Genomic DNA, 17,983 nt, shown 5'->3' with positions numbered 1-17,983 from the left:
TTCCGAACCTGCGTATGTCCAGCCCGATAACATGCACTGAGACAACACAACAGTTATGGTCAGGTTTATAATTAAACCAACCTCTCTCATGCCTTTCCTGTGATTTAATCTGCTTATGAGAAACAGGCCACTTATGTGAGACAGGAAAGAACATGAAAAAAGAGAAACAGTGTTTGTATGCCATGCCAAAAAAGCTGTGCACGGATTTGTTTAATTTGCACATGGATGCAATAGCAAAAGAGAAAACTGCAAAGACAGGAACCAAAATGAAATCTATCTAGATATGTATGTACTGCATCTACCCCTGTGAGCTGCCCAGTACTTACCACACAGATAGCTTTATTTTCCTCTGCTGGTCCAGGGGAAGCGATTTTGAATGGGTTGACATGCACTACCTGTGCACTTTTATAGAGCGACAGCATAGCAAAATGTTGATGATGGATGTTGGCATCACCTCATCTCCTGCAGGGCAATCTGAAGCTCCTGATAGTGATGGGAAAGCAGGAGGAGGGTGTCTCAAAAATCTATCACAAGTCTTACCACTGACCAAGGCCAGCGTCTCTGATGGGTGTGGTCAGAAGTTGCACCTGTTGCTGCACCCAGCAATGATGTGTACACCCATGTGTACACTTTTACGTCACAAGATTTTCAGCTGTTGTTAAAGTGCTCTGCATGTTAGTTCTTAAAATGAGGGCAGGACGTTGATTGGACTCATATTGTGACATGTGAAATGTGTTGACGTTTAACAACAAAAGCAAAAATTCCAAACATGTGAAATTTGTGTATCTGAACTTTGAAATTTTGAATGCAGGACTTTATTTTGATTGCAGTGACAATATTTGCAATTTATTCATTCTTATCTGCAACAGTTTGGCTAATACTATAATAATTTTTAAAGCCTTTCCATTGAAAAGGAGTTTTACATTTTTCAAACTGAATTCAAAACCTCCCTGTAATGTTACATAAAGGCCTATATGAACACTAATTAAAGTGGAATACTTAAAACAGTACACTTATGGTAAATATACTATGTCTATTATTGTAAGTAAAGGTTTTACTATCTTCAGAAATATATGCTAATACTACATGATACTTTGTGTAAAGTTACACATTACACTAATAATTAACAAAATAAATTAAAATAAAATTTTATATATATATATATATATATATATATATATATATATATTATTAAGCACATGTAGAAATATACTAGAAATATATAAAAGGTTAGTACATTATAGATACACACAAAACACAGCTTAAGTACATTTGTTATTGTTTTACTATTAACATTTCAGATACATTGCATATTTTTTATCGTTGGTGAAAAAACAGTTTTCCATCACTGAAAGGGATCTATTGATGTTAAAAATTGAAGTTTGTCACTCTGGTAACTTATTTAAAGCAAGTTGGCTCCAGAACAGAATATACTGCAGCCACAGTAACTAAATATAAATAGTATGGAAAGCCCTCTTCTGTCAGACCTCATGCATTTTGCAAGTTATTTGGGTGTGAAAATTGATGTGAATCAGCTTCACATTGCTCTCTGGTTTCTGTCTCTGAGAGAGTTTCTCATTTCCACATACAGATAATGTTAACTTTCTGCATCTCACTCTCTTACTGCTCATTCTCATGCAGGTAGGGTCAAAAAGGAGGAACATCTGATGCTCCCAGTGTGGTATATGAACAAAGGTTGTTAGGAAAGGAGGCTTCAAAATGAGCAAACTATTGAGACTCGTCCAAGAACAGAGTACTGAGGAAAAGGAAGTGACAAAGTAGAGAGCTGGCTCATGACTGGACCTCTTTTAGGCTGATCTAGTGGGTTTCTTGGGGCGATTGTGTACAGTTTTAAATATATAACTTCCATTTAATACAGAATATATAGAAATAAATAAAGCTTAAAAGAAAAACAAACATGGACTTAACTGAACACACTTAGATTAAATGGACAACATGATTCATAATATCCCACACTATGGTGATTCATGTTTTATTTCTAGCATAGCCTTGAGCTTGTAAATAAGTTCCAATACTTTTAAAAGCTTGAAGGCGGGGGGAAGTGTAACTCTCTGTTGAGTGTCTTTGCAGTTTTGAACAGGAAGACCCAGTTTCCTCTCTCTGGCTGTGCTCCTAACTTAGACTGAACATCAGGAAGCTTTGACGCCACAAGATTCCAAGGCGTAATTTAGAGTCCGGCTATAAACATCCGCTTTGTATAGATGATCACTTTATGACTCTGCCAATGGTCACTGTATATAACAGAGATCCTACTCACACACATTTCAAAAGTTATTAAAGTAGATGAAGATGTAGGAGGTGTATGTAAAGTATTTTCAAAAAATAAACATGATATGGCTAAACAGTAATGTAGTAAAACATAACATTTATTTGAAATATATATATGTATGTAAAAACTAATTTTCACAAAAAAAAAGGTTAAAAACAAAATGGAATTCCTCGCTCCTGTGAGATGCCACAGTTGTGTCCACTTCTTCTTCTTCCTCTGCAAAAAGTGCAACATGTATTTATTTCTGAATTAACATTCCGCTATAATAATAAGAATAGGTGTCACTTGAAAAGTAAAAGGCTGTAAACTTTGTGGATTCTGACCTTCACACTACAGCACAGGAGCGTGGTTCTCTAAAGGGGTTGCTGCCTGTGGGGACGCCAACGAGCAGGGCGTCTTTGCCTGCATTCTGCAGACAGTACTGCTGGAGCTCTGCAGCCGCCTGGGACACCTGGGAGCACAAACACACACATATTTATTCATATTAGTGACCTTTACAATAATAACTATTTATGTAATAGTTTTGAAGCATTGATCAATGGTTTTATTAATTGTTCATGAAGCTTTGCTTTATACATAATCCATTATTAAGAATAACTTTTGGGATGTGGACAATACTCAGCTAACTATTTAATTTATTTGGGAGATCCCTCCAATGAACTGTTTGACCACTCACCTTCTAGAAAAGGGAGGATGCATCTGGTACAAATCCCTTTATAAAGAACTTATTAACATTTACCACTGCAGACTTGATGGATTACTGTAGGAACCATTTGTTAATGATTTATTAACATTTGTTCATGCAGATGACATATTTTTGCTGATATTAGAAATTGAGACGCACAAGACCCTTTATTAATTACTTATTAACATTTATAACTGCAGACAGGATGTTATTAGAAATGGAGAAACATGTGACCCTTATTAATGACTTACTAACAAGGAGGGGTCTTACTAATGAACTAAAGAGCAAAGAAGACAAAGCAAGTTTTATGCTTGTAGAGGATTTTCCACCATTGCATGCTTATAAACCATTTTTAAAATGTGACTTATTGGAAAGTTGTTTCTTTTATTCACAGGGATTATGTATCAACATCACTGTAAATAAGCCAAAGGACTAATTTTCAACTGTTGGCCAGTTGAAAATTAGCCTTTAAAACAACAATGAAACAAAGTCATGTATAAGGCAGCCCTAAAAGAAGATAAAAACCTAAGGTATACGCTTATTATACATGTAATAACACATCATATATATATATATATATGTGTATATATTATAATCGTCACATCAGACAAGTTGTCTGGGAAGAGAACACATTTTCCCATCATCCTCAAAATTCAATTTCTTTACCTTGATTCTCTCCACGCTGGCCTCGAGCTTCAGTTGTTCCACCAGCCGTCGCATGTTGGATAAATTGGAATTTGAGGTCATGTTGGTAGAAATAGTTTTGGAGAGAGTAATTCCTTGTAAAAAAAAAGTCCCTTCAGTCTTTTAACACAGCAGTTGAGTCCACTAATGGGCAGCAAATGCTCAGGAAGAAAGAGCGGCCGGGTTTCTTTCCAAATGACCTCAGTACTCTCCACTAAAGCAACACGGAGAGAAGCACACTGACCTACAACTGTACTTGGTGGACACACTTTAAAGTTGTTTTAGTTCTGTATTCTAAATGTGAAGTTAAACTGGATTTAGATATATTACACCATCCTACTCAGACTCCAACATGCCAAAAGTATTAAGACATATTATTTTGCATGGATTTGTAGTAATATTTTCTGTAATTGCTTAGCAATGCTGATTTCTGTTTGTTTTGGTGCAAAAAAGTGAGAAATACATCATACCTCACTCAGACTTTAAGCTACACCACAGATACAGAGAATTACTTTGAGAGATGGGAAAGGTATATACACAGAGAGAAACAAATAATATATGGGATGTGGAACTTGGAAGAGGTTGGGAGACATTATGGAAAAGGGGGAGAACGGAGATAGAGGACAAGTGAGAAGAACAGTAGAAGTGGAAGTAGACAAGAGGAGGAAGGAAGGAAGAGGAAGCGAAAGTAAGGAGCGACAAAGGAGGTGGAAATGGAGAAAAGCAGAGACCGAATAAAGACCAAGAGGAAGAAGAATGAAGGCAGACATTGAGCTGGAGGATGGGGAGAATAAAAAGAAGGAGGACAAGGGGGAGGTAAAGGAGGAGGAGTAAATTGAATGGGAGGAGGTGAAGATGAACGATGGCAGGAGGAAAGAGGGCAACAGCAATGCAGAGGAATGAAAAAGAAGGACAAAAAAGGATGATGAGGACAAATTCACTCTCCTCCCTTGTCTTTCTCACCTTCTGTCTCTTGTTTTACTTCATACATGCTACTACAAATGGGAGGACACGGGAAATGTGGAAGATGTCAAGGGCGAAGAGGAGGAGGAAAGTTGTAGCAAAAAGGAGGACTTGATTAATAAAATTAAATTATAGCCCTCTCTACAGTTTGTTTCCCTCTGAATTAGGATTTTTTGTACAAAAATGCAGGTATCCACATACTTTTAGTCATGCAGTGTATGTTGACCTTCAGTCTGGAAAACAATATTTTTTTACAGTAGGTTGTGAATTTCAAGCAATTAAGCTTACCAGATCTACAAATTGTTTAAGTAACACAGTGTATGATCTTGGTTATTGAAACATTACAAATTGGACAAAGTTGAATATTTAATTCATAACATGCCAAATCACAATTCATGTCTTACAAGTTAACATTAAACAAGCTTAGTTAGCAATAAGGTTCAGGCTATTCAAAGTTTGTATAGTCTGAACCTCATTGCTACAAAATCAAGATCCAGATTTTTAGAGTCTTTAAAATAAAAAAAAATAAAAAACGTTACTTTTATTGTTTCAAAACAGATTACAAATAAACCAGATGTGATGGGAAAGGCAAACTAACAAAATCTACCACTTCCACATTTGACGCCTGCGAATGTCTGCAGCCAGGTTTTCTCCAGAGAAACTACAGAACAAAACAAAAAATGTGACTGATGTTGACATCATTAATGGTGTATTGTGTTGAAATGGCTAAAACATTGTGGACAGACAGACCCTCTTTTTGGTTTATTGACCCCCATGTGATTTTTTTTTTAATGGGTGGAATAGACATATTACTATACCTTGTGATTTTTATTATAGTTCTTACCAGTTAAACTTTCTGCTTTCCACCAACAAAACATTCTCTATTTTAAGTTCATATACTGTATATATACATAATATAACAGACACATATCGCTTAGTAGAAAATTTGTGTACATTGTAGAGCAATAAGGATCCAAAGGAATTGTTGCTGTTACTCATTTTATGGATGATAATGGCGGCAGTTCTGTGAGAGTGCTCCAATAACTATATAAGAAAAGTTATATAATTATAGTTAATTAATCATAATTAAGATGATTTGTGATGAATAAGACATGAAAATGTGCCTTGTTTGTTTATACTTTTAATGTCGAAAAAAAAACGAGACACACCAGCAGCACGTAATGCAGCTCTGCGCATGCGCTCGCCCGGGTTGCCTGAAAGTGCCGTGAGACGTCGTGCAGCAGTTGAACTGGAAATTACTAGCATACGAACAGCGTTTGAATGCAGCTTTCCCCCCTGAAACCCCACATGGCTAATGAATTACAACACAGTCTTCTTGTGTCCTCATTGGTCCGCAAGTGATTAACAGGATTGGCTGTAAGTAGCTTTTGCAGAAAGGTAAACAATACAGGAAAGCAGGAGAAGCTCTTTTAGACAACCGGCACTTCTTCTGACCGACGTTCAGGTGTTGAAACTCGGGAAATATGAGCTAAAACGACACAGAGCTGTCAAATTTCCCTGACTCTTTAGTTTGAAGTGTGTGCAGGAGACTTTTGCAGACATGGTAGAGGTGTTTACCGGGCGGACACTCCTGAATAAAGACGGGGATTTCGTCGAACCTGAAGAGGCGTTGAGAAATAAAGTGGTAGGGATCTACTTTTCTGCAGGATGGTGTCCGCCTTGTCGAGACTTTACACCCATCCTGTGTGATTTCTACACGGAACTGGTTGAAGAAAGCGAGCCTCCTGCTCAGTTTGAAATAGTTTTTGTCTCCTCTGACAAGTCGACAGATGATATGGTTGCATATTATCATGATATGCACGGAGACTGGCTGGCTCTGCCCTGGACGGATGATTACAAACAGTAAGTCTTAAAATCTAATGAAAAGTCAATAGAGGTTTGGTTATTTGGTTATTTGACTTTTAATGTGTATGAATGTGCCTTTTAGCGGCTTCACCTTCATTTAAATATTCTACACCAACATTTTAAACTCTATTCAATGTCTCAAAAACACAATTAGCTGCACTTGGCTGTGCTTTATTTGTCTTATCTTATTAGGATTTAACACTATTGTCTGTACAACCCATTAGCCTGTGCTCCATCTTATGTAAAATGCTTATGAGGGTCACCCTCTCAGGGATTAGGTTTATATACAGAGCAGACAATCTGCCTCCCACAGCTGAGAGGGTGGCTTTAAGATTGATCTGTTCAATTTTAAGATTATGGTTTATTTAATTTTATTTCAAATAGGTTTGTCACTCATTGTTTAGGACCCATGTTGGATTGTTTTTTCCCCATGTTATTTATTTTTTGTTTTTAAAACAAGGGGACATGTGTGTTATGTTTATGTTGTTTATTATAGAATAAAATCAAAATCAGATCTGTACCTGTGGATGTATAGTAGCTTTATGCTTGTCCTCTTAGATACAAATGTTCAGGTGAAACATCAGTGGTGGCCTCAGATTTTAAGTAAAAGTAGCAATACCACACTAAAAGTCCTGCATTCAGGTTGAAGAACAGGTAAATGTTTTTAAAGTATCAGAAGTACTCCATTGTGAAGCAAAAAATGGCCCCTGTCAGTGTTATGTTGTTGTGTATTATATAATATTTGATTATAATTAATCATGCGCTAATGTGTAAGCAGCATTTTATGTCTTCATGTTGTATCTGGTCAAAAGGAAGGTAATACAATAATATAATATATTTTTAGGATATACTGCTTCGTCATTAAACCAGTAACAATGCTATGGCTGCAACTAACAGTTATATTTATTATTGATTAATCTGCTGATTACATTCTGGATAAATCAATCTCATAGTTTATAAAATGTCAGAAAATGGTGACATATATTCATCCCAGTTTCCAGAGGCATGGTGACATTTTCAGATGTTTCATTTTGTCTGATCAACAGTTCAGACCCCCAAAATATTCATTCTACGCTCGTGTAAGAGTAAGAAAACCAGCAAAAATGAACACTTGAGATGCTGGAACCAGAAATATTTGGATCGATTGATCGATCGAATAATCAGTTGATCTGCTGATTATTTCAGCTTTACTTTTTTGTGTATGTAATATTTTAATATTATAGCTGTTCAAGGAGAAGCTAATTATAAAAAACCCTTTTAAATAATGTTTAGTGCTGTGTAGTAAATCAATAACAATATAAAATCTATAATATTTAAACTAATCCTATGAAATGAAAATCTGTAAGGTGTCTTGTACTTACAGGTGTAAAATAAATGTAGTGGAGTAAAAAGTACAATGTTTCCTTCTGAAGTGTAGTGAAGTACAGAAGGTGCATTAAATGGAAATATGAAAGTAAAGTATGAGAGCTGATACGATTAGTTGATTAGTAGATTTGTCGATTGACAAGTTAATTTTTAACTATTTAGATTTTTCTCTTAATCATTTCAGGTATTTTTTTCAGACCCCAACCTCTGAATGGTGAGAATATGCCATATTTGTCACACAGTAAACGGATATCTTTGGGTTTCGGACTGATGGTCTGATAAAACAAAGAATTTAAAGACATCGCACTGGGCTCCTGTAAATTATAATGAGCATATTTCTCTAATTGCAGACATTGTATAAACGAATTATAGGTAGAATTATTCAAAATAAAAATATTTCTTCTAAAAATTCCCTAATCAGTATATATTTTCTCAAAGCTGATAAAATAAGAGTCTGTAATGAATCCTGTAGCTATAGCTGTCAAATGTAGTGGAGTGAAAAGTATTTCTCTCTGAGAAGTAGACATTTAAAAATCGTATGAAATGGAGGAAGTATCTTACATTTGTACTTTTGGACTGTACCTGAGTAAATATGCTTATTACATTCCACCACTGTGTATAAAATATTACATTAGATTAGATTCTACTTCATTGCCATTGCACAGAGTACACATACTGATACAATAAAATGCACTTACTATATATATATATATATATATATATATATACACACACACACTCTTAAAGTACAGAAGTCCTATAAATGGAAATGTTAAATTACAAGTATCTCAGATCTGAAACATAAGTTCTGTATGTGAGTAAATGTAATGTATGTTCCACCACTGCCGTATGATGTTTTTTCGTGAAGTAGAAGAAACAAAGCAGCAGTTTTTACGGGTGTCTTTTTGTAATAAATCTGCATCTCTTTTCTCCCTCAGCGAGCTGAAGCAGCGCTACAACATCACTGCAGTGCCCAAACTAGTGATTGTGAAGGAGAACGGCGACGTGATCACAGACAAGGGCAGGAAACAGATCAGAGACCGAGGCCTGTCCTGCTTTCGGTCCTGGTTGGACGCTGCAGAGATCTTTCAGAACTTTAAGGGTTAAAAAAAAAAAACAACAACGATGAGGAACCATGTCAACTCATCTTTTAGAGAGGTGAACAAAACCAAAGTAAAATATTTTGACTTTAGTTCAGTGGTCTCCAGCCTGGGGCCTCCTTCATATTAAACAATCTGAGAAGGAAAAACCTTACTTTGGTTGAATTGCTCACAAGTCATGCTTTTTTTGTACAAGTAGATGTTGATTTGTTATAAGGGGTCACGTCTCAAAAAAGTTGGGAAACATTGCTTTAGTTGCTGACTTTGACCAAACATCCTATGCATTTAACAAAACTCAGGCGTGTCCATTGTGGTTCACAGGTGAGAAATGCTCTGCTGTAGTTTCTCAATTTATTGAAAAATATGTTCGTTGATGTTCTTTATAAGCTAGTGCACTAAACAGCTAAACCTTGCCTATATTAAGTGGATATCCTCTCTCCAGAGAGCTTGCTTTTGTATATTTAAGGTTTGACTTGTAGTTCTACTTTGAGCTGCTTGTATATTTTTGTATTTTATTTTTTATGAGTTGTTAAGACCGTTATTATTTAAAAATATATAAATATTCTCTGATTATTTTCTGAGATTTATTGTCATTGTCTGTTTTATCTCACATTTCTGTTTAAGTGTCAAAGAGCCTCTGTGTGAGTCCCGTGTTTTATGAACAAAGTGAGCCCCTGTTGCCTTGTTAAGATGCAGAAAGCCCACAGGGCATTGTTTCCAACATGCTGGCACATTCACATCCGTGGTCTTAATTGCCTTTTTCCCCTTGTGCATGCTGACACTGCTGTTAACACTTTGTACATAAAACATCCACCAGGCATGATGACATTATGATGAGTCTGCACAGGCCAGTCTTTCCAGGTCTGTCTGCTTTGTAATATTAAATGCAATGAGTCTTCAAAGAACACCAGTAATAACATGTAACTGGAGGCTTCATTCAGGAATAAAATTAAAAAAATAATAGAAAATAAACAAAATAAAATGTAAAAATATGATAAAATGACACTTGATGTATTATGACATCCAGGAAAAACTGAACTGCATTGATCTAAAATCATTCCTTTGGTGCACTTTTGTGGAAGGTTGCAGTTTCACAGCCAACCATGTGGGGTCACTATTTTGTTATATATGAGAATATGGTGTTTAAATAATGTCAGTTTTATCTACAAGTAGGACAGTTTACCTCACTCACTCACTTGCTGACAGGTATGATCAATATAGAGGACTAAAGGTGTTTGAACTTTGACACAAATTATATTTCGTTAAAGTGTTTGGTCTTGTGGTCTATCATCTGGTCGTATGGGAGAGTTTGAAGCCAGCAGGTGCAGCCTCATCTATCCATGTATGCATTTTTCCCTCATCTGACAGTCTGTCTATCTTGTTATAGGTCTAAAGGGAAATTACGTTAACCTGGTGGGTGTGAGTGTGTGTCATGACGTGAGGTCAAAGGTCAAAATGACCTGTTCTGGCTCTATAGACCAAAAACATGAATGTGGCTCATTAATCGTTTCAGAAGTAAGAGTTAAGGTGTGAGTAAGTTACTCTAACTTTATTAAAAGTAAATGAGTCATTTACAAATGGCTTATAGATCAGTTATAAGTCATTAATAGAGCAGTTGGAGAGCGTAGATAGGACAGTTTTGTGTTCTGTAAACACAGTGTTGAAAAGTAAGTACATTTACTAAAGTACAATTTTGAGATACTATTTTTAAGTATTTCCATGTTATGCTACTTCATACTTCTCCTAAAAATATACTTTTTACTCCACTTATTTGACTGCCAACCTGTCCAAGGTGTGTAAGCTGGGATTGGCTCCAGCCTCCGCGACCCTGTATGCAGCATAAGCGGTTGACGATGGATGAATGGATGGACTCTTATTTGGTAACTTTAGATACTAATTATTTTATATATAATTCAAATATAATCAAAACATATACATTATGATATAGGTTAAAATAAGACTTTGTTGATCCCCTTGGGGAAATTCACAAAAACAGCAGGCTAAATAATTTATGTCAGTAAAATGAAATCCACCTTTACCAGCTGCAACATTAAAGTGATGTAGCCTATACATTAATGTTTCAATAGGCCTAATCATAATCCAATAATATATTCTAAAGTGGTACTTTTGGTACTTCTACACTGTGGTATTGCTATTTTTAATTATGTAAAATATCTGAGCTGTCTACTCCTTCCACCAGTGTGTAATGGTAATAAAGATAAAGTAGTCAAATTCAATTTTTACTTTAGCAAAACCGACACATAGGTCTCAAATATAGGTCACCACACAATTAAGCCTACATGAAAAATCCACATGAATTTGTTTATTTATTTCTGTATTTAGGGCCTTCTTCTTGCCTGCTGCAAGACTCCAGTCGGCAGAGAACCTCCCAGGTCAGTTTACATTAAGATCTTTATGTCGACTTCACATTTATTGGAGTCAGTCGGACTTCTTGTTGGCTCTGGAAATGAAAGGCAGGAGTGTTTCCTGCTGCTGTAACGACGTCTTGAGTCAACTAACAAGGCTGTCTTTATGTGAGAGCAGAGAGGGAGGGAGGCAGAGAGCTGGGTGGACCGGCGGACCCTGCACGGAGAGAGCGCTAGTGTCAAACACACTACGGTAATCAACACATCTTCCCCTCCAAACCTTCAAAATAAGACGCGTATTTGCTGATAAATTGATGAGGAGTTTTATCTAAAGTTTCCAAGTTCATCACAAGATTAACTGTGAATAAGGTCAGATCACAGTGAACTGCGCTGAGATCTTTAGGATGGATTAACACATGCTTTGGCTGTATCATTTGTCTATGGGGAGCATTGACCCAAATGTTTGGAGGTCTCTTTATGATTTTTCATAGTTTATTATAAACATAATTTTGAATTTATGACATTAAATAAGTCCAATACAATAAAAGACAGATTTCTTTCTGTTTGGGGTCTCTATACACACGAATGGTCTTCTGTATCTGTGGTTAGTGTTGACTTATGTAACACTACTGCTCCCAAATAAGTCTTTTTGGATTTCTATTTTTGGATGTTTAGGAGGTCTAACAGGGCACAGTTCGACCTTTCTGTGGTCAAATTGTTACCAGTGAGGATATCACACTCAAAGAACATTAAACACACAGAATTCATGATTTTAGGGTAGATTACTCAATGAAAGTCAAAAATAATTATATGTTTATGTATGCAAATAACTAATAATAGGCTAACTTTACCTAATTTCCCTTTCACTTTTTTTTAGGATGGGCTAAATGAAATTAATTAATTTTTTTTCAATTACATTACATTTACATTTGCAATTATTATAGTTTAGTGTCAAAAAATAAGTTTTAGTGAATCTAAGTAATTTACATAACCTACATAAATTAAATTACAGCAATGAAGACGATAATGTTGTGCTTTCTGGGTGAGGCTTTCGGGCAGGTATTGAAGGGTCAAAGAAGTCTTTATTGCAACTCCAGTAGCCTACTGTAGACTAATTTAGCTTAATATATATATATATATAATCAGCAGTTCAGGCAATTAAGTAAGGTTCATTCGTTAACTTTCTGAGAGTTAGATAAGAAGATACCTGCTCTCCTGACTTGAAAAGGTAAAGCTACAGCTAGCCACCAGTTAGCTTAGCTTAGCATAAAGACTGGAAGCAGTGAGAAACAGCTAGCCTGGTACTGTCCAAAGGTAACTGGATTCAGTAGCTTTCAGTAACTTTCATGGAGCTCGCTAGTTGCCTGCTAGCTCCATGGTGACAACAAGAAATATTCATAACCACTGTTAAAACTGAAAAATTGTTTTACACCTGTTAAATCAGTTTTCTGTTGGTCTATGGATTAAACAAACCCTGGATCTAGACTAATGTGTTAGCATAATTAGTGAGCTTCAGAGTTGTTTCGCCCCACTTTATAAGTATCAGTCAAGCTAACATTAACGTTTAAGCACTCAGCAAGAAAGCTAAAACATTTCATGGTTAACTCTGGGTCATACTAAACTTCACACACAAGTTATTTAAACCAGCTAAAATGTATAAAAACATATAGAGACATCTAAATCCAGCATCATGAAACAGGTAACGTTAGAGCCTAACATTAGCTAACGTTATCAAATAACAGTTTATCTATTTAACGTTAAACCTCTTAATATATGTGTGAATTAACCAGGATAGAGCAGTGTGCTTCATTTGGCGTTTCAGACTTTTATCAGGTACAACGTTATTGTATTTATTTTGAAGGCAGCACTCCTCATGTTCCGGTGGTATTGTGACTCTCTCTGGCAGGTTTCACGCTACTCGGCGGTACAAACGCTCACACCCGCTCCTGCTCTCCGCAAGTGTCGGCTGTAGACCGATGGAGAACTGCGGGACAGGACCGCAGCTTTGAGACAAAACAAAACCTCCACTCAGGATGGACTAAAGCAAAGACTGCAGGAACAAGAGGTAAGCTGGCCGGGTGAGAGGGCACGTTAACACTGTGAGTAGCCTGCTGATAATGTAGAAATCATAATCACAAAATCTCAACAGTGCGCATGTGGTGATTCTCAACCTGCTCAATGGTAACTGTAAGTTTGCTCTATTTATAGGATTAATGAAAAAAACAGCTATCAGTTGTAATTAAATAAAGTATTATATATATTCTCCCCACAATGCACTTTACTTTCACTATGAAAGCAGACACTGGCAAAAATGTGTCTAAATATGTGTATAACTTCCTTTTCTGTGTTGAAGTGCTTGTTTGTTTTCACTGAGAACTGTGCTTAATTCATTTCATATTCATCCATTGAGTGTATACAAACCTTTCTGACATATTTAATATAAATAAAAAACATTTTTGGAAAATAGTATAAAAGACCAGCCAAGTCATACATCTGTGAGTCATGTTTTCAGGTCACCTGAAAGCAAAATCTCATTATGGAATAAAATAAATAAAAAATAAAATAAAATAAAAACGCCCACACTAATTTCTAGTGGGTAGACCCGGATAATGAAATTACAGGCACTCAGTGAAAGTGCAGGCTTCTTTTCCACAGTGTTCTTCTGCATCTCACCCACATCCACACATGCATACAGTACACAGCATTGTGAGCGAGCTGGAGGTTTTATCAGGAAAATGTCTCTAATCCTGCTTAGTGCACTCACTAACAGGCACCTAGCACCCCTGAAATATTTGGTTTGCAAGCTGGCAGAGTTGCTTTTTTCATATTGGAAGAATGAAACTGGAGATTATGTGGAATTTGAGGTTGTTTAGCAAGCAGAGAAGAGAAAGACCTTGAGTGTAGTGTACACACAAAGGGTAAATTACTGTATATGCCTTAAAGCCTATATATGAGTGATTAACTAAAGAAATTGATGTGATACATTTCGACATATATGTGCTTCCTGTGCCTGGAAGATAAAGCTCAATATGCATGTGTCCTACATGTGTGTTTAGTGCATACCTATTGTGTGTGTGTGTGTTAGTACTTTGTGTTGCTGTGCAGACCGCATGTATTCTCATGTTTCACAGATCAGATAACAGAATCTCTCAGGACATTCACACAGTAACATCCCTGCAGCATATTGACAAATTACCCCTGACGATATTACAGTTGCCCATGCTCATTTAGATAATGCTGGTTTATAAAAATCTATTAAATTAAATGGAGAGCTTATGTATGGCACTGAAAGGTATATTGCCTCTAGGGCTTACTGTCAGTTTCACTCACGTAAACTAGTATGAATGGTCCTTAGCAGAGACTGGAGCTGGTGCAGTCATGATAATTGCTGTAAAAAAGACTTGTTTTAACTGCTAAGAGCCAAACCACAAGCTGTACACCTTTATGGAAGAGGCTCCAGTTGAGAAATGTCACAGTTCAGCCTGTTAGTATTGTCTGTGTGGTGGTTTACTGTCCGGGGAGAAGACAGAAGTAAGAAGCTCTGGCCCTGACTGAACTTGGCTGGCATTTGTTAACATCTTTCACAACTCATTTGCCAAACGTTTCCGTAGGATACTTTCAGTTGCAAAAGTGACCAGAATTGCAAAGTACATGATGTGCACTTATGACGGTTATGATGGTGCGTTGCAGGCTGAGAATGGCTGAGACAAACAGATTTGTGGGCACACTGGGTTTATTTATTTTGTGTCAAACTCAATTTCTTTGCTCACTTGCCATCTCTATTATCAGCTATTCACAATGTTCACCATCAGCAACTGTGAATCATGTGTCAGAGGGACTGTGTTACTGTACAAACTAAGATTTATTATATTGCACCATAATTACACAGAGATGAGCTATGCCCTATCAGAATTGTACTGTGGTTTTTCATTGTGTTTTGCGGACTGAGGAAGCACCCAGTAACCTCCCCTCCCTACACAGACTTACAGTATATGGCACATTGTATAATTGGGTGTTGGCTGTTATTGTGTCATTGGTTTGTGGAAGGGATCAATCACTTTTTTTGACTCATACAACCACTAAAATCAATGTTTGTGTTCCCAGCTGTTCATTTTGGATAGAAATCACAGTAACTTTTTTGTGATGGCTGACAGATTCTGTCTTTAAATGCTAGCAAAGCACTTCTCCATATTCCCGATAAGGGCCAGACACATACTGGAGATTTAAAGCCACATTATCCCCATTTAAGAAAGATTGTTAATATAGTATATATCTTCTGATAAACACATAACATAAACAAACATTTTGATAAGGATCCTTTTTAATTTGGTTATGCATCGCTATGCACTTGTTATTTCATGGCCATTAACATATACGCAAATATATATGTGATAATAAGCTTGAAGTCTGACGTATCGCATGTACAGCCCAGCCAGTACTGCATATATGAGGGCAATAACAATATTGACATTTGAGACAGACTTTTCTTTACCAGAACATAACATTTTTGGACCCTGCCTGTTAGATGGGATCAACTTCAGCCCCCCGTGACCCTGCAAAGGATAAGCAGTTATAGATAATGGATGGATGGATGGATTTTTCCGTCCGTCTGTCTACTTTCTCTACTGCTGCAATGACCCATTTTCCCCATGGGGCCCATTAAAGTTTCATCTGATGCAATCTAACCCAAGTGTGTGAAGATACCAGACAATTTGGGGACCAACAGAGAGAAAGCTAGAGGTGTGGGGTGGTGGTGGTGGTGGTGGTGGTGGGGGGGGGTGATGAATGCTAACACGGCCTGCTTGTTGTGAAGTAGAGGATTGTAATGTGGTGGTTTTTTAAGGGCCTTCCAGATGGCACGTTGACAGGAAGGTTCCGGAGAAACCGGCCCCTAATGAATGGGAGGGAGGATCACCTGAGGGGACAAGAGACATCAAAGAAACCTTTCTCTACTTCTTGCTCCATCTTTTCCTGACTTCTCTTTGCTCTTCAGTTTCTCCTCACACCACGTATCAGATCTTCGCTGCTTAATAGTTCCCTCTAGTAATCTGTGGGTATAGCTGACTCTCTCACCAGCCTCCTTTTTTCCACTCATTTTTAAATTTATCTTAATTAATCTCTCCTCTTCCTCTCCCTCTCTTCTCCTCGTTTTCTTCCCTAGAGGACATTTCTCATTTTTATAGTGAGCGAGCTGGAGGGCAGGTTCTGACAGAGCTGTCGGGGAAGAAGAATCCCATAACATTCACCGAGGCCAACATACACGTAAACTCATTAACATCCTTGACCTGTAGCAAATACACAGCCCACTAGAGGCTGTAGGAAGACAGGATCGAGAGACGCAGACAGCGTCGAGCAGCGTTTAAACATGCACGGTCCTGTGGTTTCTCAGGTTATTTGTAATGATCACGGAGGCCACTTAGAGAGAGTGGGTATGTATGGGAGGAGAGGGTGCTGTTTAACAGATTAATGATTCCAAACGCTTTCATATAAACGTGTGCATGTGTGTACTCTTTGGATGAGGTACTATGAGGTTAAAAAGAAGGCAGAGTTGCCATAACAGCTGTTTTGCATGTTTTAGCCCAATGAAGTTCACTTTACATATTAACTAATCATTTTGCCAACCACTGCAATTAAGAAAATTTAATGTACTATGTTTTAGGCATCTATTGGTTTCCAGGAATTACTGTACAATGTGAAGATCTCTTAGCAGCTTTTCCAAACTTTCTTTAGTTAACATAAAGTCTGCATAAATTTTTGTCAAAGTTACGCTGAGGTAATGTTCAAACCAGTCAACTATTACAGGAGAACTCCTTTAGTTTTACAAGACCAGCTTACTCATCATTAAGTGCTTGTCAGCCTGTGGAAACAGCTGTATAATGTTTCAGCAGCTTTGTTAAGTCTGTGATGATGTCATCAGGGGTTATCACAGCTTGGGATTTAAAGACTACACGTTTAAAACAAAAAGCCTGTGTTAGAGCAAGGGGTTTGATGTAAGATTGAGTGTGTTTGGAGCTCGACCGCTTACAGGGACTAATGTCAGACTAACATAACTTAAGATGGATTTATACAGTAGTTGATGCAAGGGGTTAACGAGAGTTTTGACATAATTACCTAGTGTGTAAGAATTGATTTATAGTTCAATATTTCTCACATTCATAGCACCACTGCAGCACCAGACAGATGTATAGTACATGATCTGTCAGTATCGTGCTTTAATTCAGGTCATTACTAATATGAGACTGTTTCGTGCTTCAGAAACTTCTTGCAGTTGCCGTGTGGTATCTCTGTAGTCTCCATAGCCCCGATGTGTAGTTACATTTTTGAGAAGGTTCACATCAGCCGCAGTGTAGCTACGTTGACTACATACGTAGGCTCCGTAGCTATGCTTTTTACCCTCTTAAAGGTTCAGTGTGTAATATTTAGGAGGATCTATTGACAGAAACGCAATATAATATACCTATACATAACTATGTTTTCAGTGGTGTATAAAGAAGGTAATAAAAACATAATCAACCATTGTTTTTATATTACCTTAGATTGAGCCATTTCTATCTACATACATTGCAGGTCCCCTTACATGGAGGTCGCCATGTTGCACTGCCATGTTTCTACAGTACAGCGCGTTTCGTCACTATGTTGAATACGTACGAAGAAGAAGAAGAAG

General features: G+C 37.1%; 3 protein-coding genes across 6 annotated transcripts in view; 2 read left to right on the top strand and 1 right to left on the bottom strand.

Moving 5' to 3' along the window:
* Positions 1–1,267: 1,267 nt before the first annotated feature.
* Positions 1,268–3,861, bottom strand: gng10 (guanine nucleotide binding protein (G protein), gamma 10). The gene is made up of 3 exons (XM_046066887.1): positions 3,642–3,861; positions 2,614–2,741; positions 1,268–2,506 (listed from the first exon to the last, which is right to left on the bottom strand). The coding sequence occupies exons 1-2, from the start codon at positions 3,720–3,722 to the stop codon at positions 2,616–2,618; spliced, it is 207 nt and encodes a 68-aa protein (XP_045922843.1). The 5' UTR covers positions 3,723–3,861; the 3' UTR covers positions 1,268–2,506; positions 2,614–2,615.
* A 1,993-nt stretch (positions 3,862–5,854) lies between these two features.
* On the top strand, positions 5,855–9,526 carry nxnl2 (nucleoredoxin like 2). Its single transcript, XM_046067027.1, has 2 exons — positions 5,855–6,485; positions 8,792–9,526. Exons 1-2 carry the CDS (start codon positions 6,184–6,186, stop codon positions 8,958–8,960), a joined length of 471 nt encoding a protein of 156 aa, XP_045922983.1. The 5' UTR covers positions 5,855–6,183; the 3' UTR covers positions 8,961–9,526.
* A 2,846-nt stretch (positions 9,527–12,372) lies between these two features.
* Positions 12,373–17,983, top strand: part of csgalnact1a (chondroitin sulfate N-acetylgalactosaminyltransferase 1a) — a 30,381-nt gene continuing 24,770 nt past the window's right edge. For 2 of the 4 annotated variants that reach the window (XR_006827814.1, XM_046066802.1), the window contains exons 1-2: positions 12,373–12,547; positions 13,226–13,384. The gene's annotated coding sequence lies outside the window, so the exon portion shown is untranslated. Of the gene's footprint in view, positions 12,634–12,690; positions 13,019–13,225; positions 13,385–17,983 lie in introns of those variants that run through there. The other 2 variants (XM_046066803.1, XM_046066804.1) reach the window with 2 other exon arrangements.

The sequence above is a fragment of the Micropterus dolomieu genome, linkage group LG13, assembly GCF_021292245.1.
Source record: "Micropterus dolomieu isolate WLL.071019.BEF.003 ecotype Adirondacks linkage group LG13, ASM2129224v1, whole genome shotgun sequence".
Taxonomy (NCBI): Eukaryota; Metazoa; Chordata; class Actinopteri; order Centrarchiformes; family Centrarchidae; genus Micropterus; species Micropterus dolomieu.
This window is presented reverse-complemented; position numbering and strand designations above follow the sequence as displayed.